This window comes from Melopsittacus undulatus, chromosome 6 (assembly GCF_012275295.1).
Source record: "Melopsittacus undulatus isolate bMelUnd1 chromosome 6, bMelUnd1.mat.Z, whole genome shotgun sequence".
NCBI lineage: Eukaryota > Metazoa > Chordata > Aves > Psittaciformes > Psittaculidae > Melopsittacus > Melopsittacus undulatus.
Genome location: NC_047532.1, coordinates 65,610,361 through 65,616,756, shown reverse-complemented (window position 1 = coordinate 65,616,756; position 6,396 = coordinate 65,610,361). Strand labels below are relative to the sequence as shown.

The 6,396-nt window shown below is 43.9% G+C and overlaps 1 protein-coding gene across 1 annotated transcript in view; it reads right to left on the bottom strand.

Moving 5' to 3' along the window:
* Positions 1–306: 306 nt before the first annotated feature.
* The window catches only part of PLPPR4 (phospholipid phosphatase related 4), a 33,739-nt gene continuing 27,649 nt past the window's right edge, over positions 307–6,396 (bottom strand). Inside the window, exons 6-7 of the mRNA XM_005153970.4 lie at positions 5,458–5,631; positions 307–3,490 (exon numbers count right to left, since the gene is read on the bottom strand). Of these exons, the coding sequence (XP_005154027.2) occupies positions 2,153–3,490; positions 5,458–5,631 (1,512 nt within the window). The 3' untranslated portion in view covers positions 307–2,152. The remainder of the gene's footprint in view (positions 3,491–5,457; positions 5,632–6,396) is intronic.

Sequence of the window (6,396 nt, the reverse complement as noted above, 5' to 3'; positions counted from 1 at the left end):
ATACGTCCTCCCAGTCATCAAACGTATGATGGGGTTGTCTTCTATTACTTAACAGGATGTGGTCGTATCTTCAAGACCAATGCTGTCCTGCAGCACTGGGTGATGGGCAGGCATGGGAAGCATTGCTGACAGCACTCAGCTAAGCCTGGAGCACCTTGTAACTGGGAAGGTATATAAAGCTTTCCATTGACTCCAAATCCCTTCTGTACAGATTGGCAAACGCCATCCTCATGCTTCTGAATTTTCTTCGGATTGGGATTGAGATTTTGGTTTGGTTTTGAGGGGGGTTTGTGGGTGGGGGTTTTTTGGTTGATTTTTTGGTGTGTGTGTGTTGTGCTATTTATCATCTTGGGATGGGATGGTTCTTCCTTCCACCTCCTATTTGGCTGGGCTAGGGCGAGCTTTTCCTCAGAGTTCTGTGGGGTAGGGTCTGTAGACAGGTTCTGACTAGGTAGTATGTACCTGCTTCTTTGATACTCTAAAGCAGAAGAGGACTTGGAATGAAACACTGCTCTCAAGAAGCCAGAGAACAGACCTGATCTACTGCTTAGTGAGGGGACTGCTAAACCTTCCTTCTCCCTCCTACAAGGAGAGCTGGGAGGTGCCTGACAGTAGTTCTCTTTCAGGTGGAAATCATCTAGGAGAGGATGAGGGGGTGCCCTGGGCAAGCACTACCCCTGGCTTCCTTGGTGGCTTAGGTTATTTAAGTCACAGCCAAATACAATGAGGCATTTCTCCCAGCATGACCAGGCCATGTTATGCTTCTTCCTTTCAGAGCATATCCTTTCAACAGTGTTGGCAATGGAGAGTATTTTAGCAGGCAAGTTCTTTTGTTACCTTTGAAGCTCAATTTACTCAAATAATCCATATTCTCAAGTGGCAGTGGTGAGAAAAGAATCTGCTGCTTAAGAAGGCTCTGTAGGGTGTCTCAGGGGAGGTGAAGAGTAGCAGTGGCACAATGCAACACTCACTCAGTGATCCTGCATTCTGAGGCAGGAATTCCAAGCCAATTCCCATTTTTAAAGGGAAACATAAATCCCCTGAATTGGTCGTGTTTGGGGTGAAACTTGTGACTGTTCTTGTGGCATGCTAAGCAAGTGAGGTGAATGACTGCTTCTAAGTGTGAGCTAGGATATTAATTGCTATCTCCTTGGAAGGTGGTCAAGAAAGTGGCTGTTTATCTGCTCATGGCTCACCTTTCACATTAGCACATCTCACAGTTACTGGTGTCCTGCATTCTGTGGTTAAAAACTAATAGAAAAATGGAAGAGTTGCTGGAGGGCAGAATCAGAGGTTTAAAATGCAGAATCTGAATGAGTTGTACTTTAAAAGACCCCTTAAAAAGAACAATTTCAAACAATTCTATGAGTTAGCCCACTAAGAAGCAGCCTCTTCATTAGTAGCACCTCTTCTTAAACAAAAGTTGAGCAGTAGCAGCAAAACTAGTCAAAAATAGATAGTTATTCCATTCTAATGGAACATTACCCACACGGGTTTTGTTGCAGTAGACATCTTAAAGAACTACACGAAACCTTTGCAATCTTTGAATGTGACAGATCCACTATAACAAAGCTGTAAATATTTCCTATGCTAAATGAATGCAGCCAGCATCATCAATAGTATTAGCAATAGTACTTTGAAAGTTACCACACATCAATATGTCATGTGTTTGCAGAGTCTAGTAAGTACTGTTCAAAACATGTAAAGTTACCATCAGCACCATCCTGGATGAAAGATTTGGTGCAAATTCTGCAAAGGTGAATATATACCACTCGATACAGCCTTTGCTGTGAGAAACTCAGTCAATTTTGGACACATACAAAATAAAAAGTTGGCACATTCAGGAAATAACGGGTCTGTGTTCAAGACCGTTGTTTTGATTGACATCATCACCCTCAGATAAAAGCTTTGTGTCTGAAGAAACAAGCTGCTTGCAAATGTTTCACATTAGTTAGGTTCTGGCGTTGTGCTTTCCCCCCACCACACACTTCCCACAGGCTCATGCACATTGCATGTCAGCAGCGTTCAACAGCAGTTGGGCTGCTGGGCAAGAATTTGGCACATCAAAAGTAAATATTGGCTCCAAATAAAGAGAGCAGAACCTGTGTTAAGATGTGATTGTGGTGGTATGGACCAGCTGATACGTCTCCTCTCATTCCTTGTATGCTCGCGTAGGGGATGTGCCCTTATAGAAGATGTTCCTGGTGTTCTCTGGACTGCTCCCTCTCTCGGGGATTAAAATGATGTTACCTTTCCTTCGAAGCGTTGAGTCCCGGCTAGAAGAAATTGACAGAGTCTCTGAGCCAATCTCACTTCCCTCTACTGGCGTGACCCTTATCGTAGTAATCCCGTGATGGTGATGCTCGCTGTTATCTATGTTGCTCCTTTTTCTGTCGCCTGACCCGTAACTGTCTTTTAAGGAGTCACAGCTCTCAGAGTCTCTGTTCAGATCATTTAGCTCATAGGTCTGACGAAGGGTGATTTTTTCAGGACCTTTCCATTTCCATGACCCACTCCCTTCACCTTCAGATGGCATCTGAATTACAGGTCTGTTATTCTCTGGATGGGCCTCAACTCTGACAATGCTGCTTGGCTCATGGTCTGTCAAGGTTTTGTATCTGATGGCTCCCGTGCAAGTGACTGTGCTTCCCTCTGAACCCTTTGGGCTACTCTGAAGCACTCCTTGCTGCTTAGACATGGCTATTACTTGCATGATTCTTGGCTGGCTGTTGCTTCTACAAGCAACACTCTTCTCAGCAGCTTTCAGCCATTTAGCTCTAGCCGAACTAGTTTTGGGTGATGTGTTCACGTTCTCCTGAGTCTCTTCAGGAATGTGGACTAGCTGGGAAGAACCAGGACGTGACTGAATAGAGACCCGTGGCCCACCGGAAAGACCTGTGTTGTTACAGCCTGGTACGCTGCCTGGTTGAATTTTCAGGTATTGGCTAGTTGGGCCATGATGATCCCCATTTACACCTACTCTGGAGGGTTCTGAGCTTGACCTCATCTCAATAGCCCTTGGTGGTGACTGGCCAGATTCAGTCTCTATGACTTGCAGAGACAACTTTCGACTCTCATTCTTGTTCTTCCACTGGGAAAGCAGCTGTTTGGAACGGGCAGAATCCATGGATGCGTGTATTGTTGCATTTCGCCTTGCTGGGTCTTCCATGGATGGTGTGTTGACTCTTGGCAAAGTGTTGCTGAAGGTGACCATATTTTCCTTTCCCATTGGGCTTCGCGGTGTTATTATTTCTACATCGGCGTTTGCTCTCTTGATATTGGTCAGAGACCCTGTATCTCTGTGGTTTCTATTCAGGATACCTTCTGTACGATGAGAAACAATGCCATCACTGCTGCTTCCATTTTTACCTGGCAGGATCCTGTTGGCATCTTGGCTGAGGTCTGTCAAAGACCTTAGAGGTTCTCTGTGAAAACTGGGCTGAAACACGTTCTCATCACTTGGCAAGAAGTTCCCCACAGCATACAGGCCCTGGTATTGGAACAGAAGCGTCAACAGTCAGTGAGGGGAGGGGAAGAGACATTTCAAGATATTTTAATTATATTATTCTGCCTTTAAACAATTATTGACGGATAGAATGACTTAACAGCTGAACTGACAGGGTATGCTTGCTTTCCCTTCCTCCCCATTATATGCTTACTCCACATTCTGTTCTTGGTCTGGTACATCTAGATATGTATGAAGTAGTCACAGGAGGATAATTGGGGCACAGCGCTCATGGCAACAAATAGTCGAGGAAAAGATTTAGCCTCCTTGGTTTTCTTCCTTTTATAAAGCAGCAGATAGAGCTGAGGAGAGAATGCTTTGTTACGAGAAGAACAAAATCAATGTTTGCGGTCTTCCAGGCAATGCTATTTACTCCTGTCTGCTCTGATTTACTAGATCTTGTTACAGCATGAGTTGTTCTCTGCTGTGTGATTCTGCCCTTTCTGCTGCATAATAACCGTGTAATGCAGTATCTACATGGTGGAACAATTTATCAAGTTTCAATGAATTGCTTTCCAAGCTGTGCAGAGCTGTAACAAGATTTAGTTCGACACTGTTTTCTTATTCAGCAGACTCACTGTAAAATGTTGCCATCTTAAAGAGACTCCAGTGAGGGAGGATATTCCATGAAAGGGTCAAATGCCCTACTCAGTCATTTAGGTTCCTTGTTCTTCACACTCCTTTCAGAGATATTTGTAGTTTCACATCATTTCTCCTCCCCTTCCTCTTACTCATGTGTAGTTCTCAGGGCAGGTTTACTGACTACTGGGTAGCCAGGACAATGTCTTCTCTGATGTGAGTTCTCATGCAACAGTATATGGAAAAGATCTAACAAAGAGCATACTTGTTTATGCATTTCAAACAGGGGAACAACAGCTCCATTTATGAGAGTCTACAACAGCTTAATCGCTTGAAACAGTATTCTCAAGAGAGTGCCCTTCTGCTCCCAGTGCATCACGGAAACTGGCTTTAGTAGCTCATGGGGTTTCTTATCTCCTCTGCTTGCTCTTTCTTCTACTACTGTGAAGGCCATTTTTCCTCCACTCACCTTTGAGGACCACCTGCATGTACCTTAGATCACCTTATCACTGGAGAAAAGGTGGATAGGATATCAACTCATTTTAGTGCTATACTGAAATTCATCACTGCCTTCTTGGGCATCAGAACCATCACACTGGCTGTCAAGACTCTGCTGTTCATCTGCCAACACTGGAGCAGAACTGCTGTCAGGAAAAGCTCCTGAATGCTCACAGGTATCTGGGCTGACACTGTGCTCAACAGCTAGAGCAGCAGCAGGCATGGTGGAGACATACTGAGGGCAGCAAGCAAGAGCAAACGCTTTGGCATCCTATTTCCCCAAAAGCTCCAAAGAATCCCAAGGGTGTAACATGGCCTTTGATTTCTTGCAAGTTCAGCAATTTACTCAGCTAGTTGTTCTATTTTTTTTTTTCTTTTGAGATCATAAAGCTAACATAGAATCATAGAATAGTTTGGGTTGGAAAGGACCTGAAGATCATCCAGTTCCAACCCCCCTGCTGTGGGCAGGGACACCTCACACTACACCACGTCACCCAAGGCTCTGTCCAACCTGGCAATACAAACTCAGGTTGTCAACAAATACCAATTAACACAATGCTTCTCTTGTGTTATGCTTGTAAGTGTGGAGTAGAGTGAGTATCTTTAAGTATTTAATGAAGCACATAATGTTAGAGCTGTTTCTGTGTATGATACCATATGATTATATACTAGTTTGTGCACTGTTGATTTGAATACATATTTGCTTTTCCCTGTGAAGTTTTAAAGTGATTACCCCAACATCATCATCTTCAACACATTTTGACTATATTTTTAATTATGGCATGTGATCACGATGAAAGGTTTTCATAAAAAATACCAGTACTCTTCCTACGGTTTTATTTCCTAAAATTTGACTACATGAATATTATATTTACCAAATAGAGAGCAATTCCTCCTCCTATGAGAAAGCCACAATAAACATCAACTGGATGGTTCTTGTACTGGGTGATACGAGTCAGACCACATATAATTCCACAGATGATAAAAGCAAAGACCAAGAGTGGTTTCAGAAGTTTGGAGGAGTCCGTTAACGTAGAATTGAAGTACATCTTGAAAACAGAAAGAAATGAAGAAGCAGTTGAAGAGATTTACCCAGGAGGATATTAATTTCTCACATTCAGTGTTTGTTTGACATGGAGATAACACAGTAATATTGAAAATAATCATCCTAATTTTATTTCACAGCCCTGTTTAAATTTGCTTACTTACCAGAGGGAGATCTGAAATCCCAAGGAATGGATTTCCAAAAACATACACAATGTTGTCTGTTGACATCACAGAATCCCAGCCTGGTTTGGGTTGGAGGGGACCTTAAAGCTCATCCAGTTCCAACCTACTACCCTGGGCAGGGACACCTCACACTTAGACCAGGATGCTCCAAGCCCCTGTGTCCAACCTGGCCTTGAACACTGCCAGGGATGGGGCAGCCACAGCTTCTCTGGGCACCCTGTGCCAGCACCTCAGCACCTTCATAGGGAAGAGATTCTGCCTTAGATCTAACCTGAACTTCCCCTGTTTCAGTGTGAACCCATCACCCCTTGTCCTATCACTACAGTCCCTGATGAAGAGTCCCTCTCCAGCATCCCTGGAGCCCCCTTCAGACACTGGAAGCTGCTCTGAGGTCTCCCCACAGCTTCTCTTCTCCAGGTTGAACAGCCCCAGTTTTTTCAGCCTGTCTTCATTAATTAGGATAAAGATTTTATGCCTGAATCCTGTTCACAGTCAGAGCATAAGTGTTCTGTGAATGTGACTGAGGAGCCACTGCTTCTGAAATGCAGAAGCCAGATGTCACACCAGATGAAAGCAATAACCTG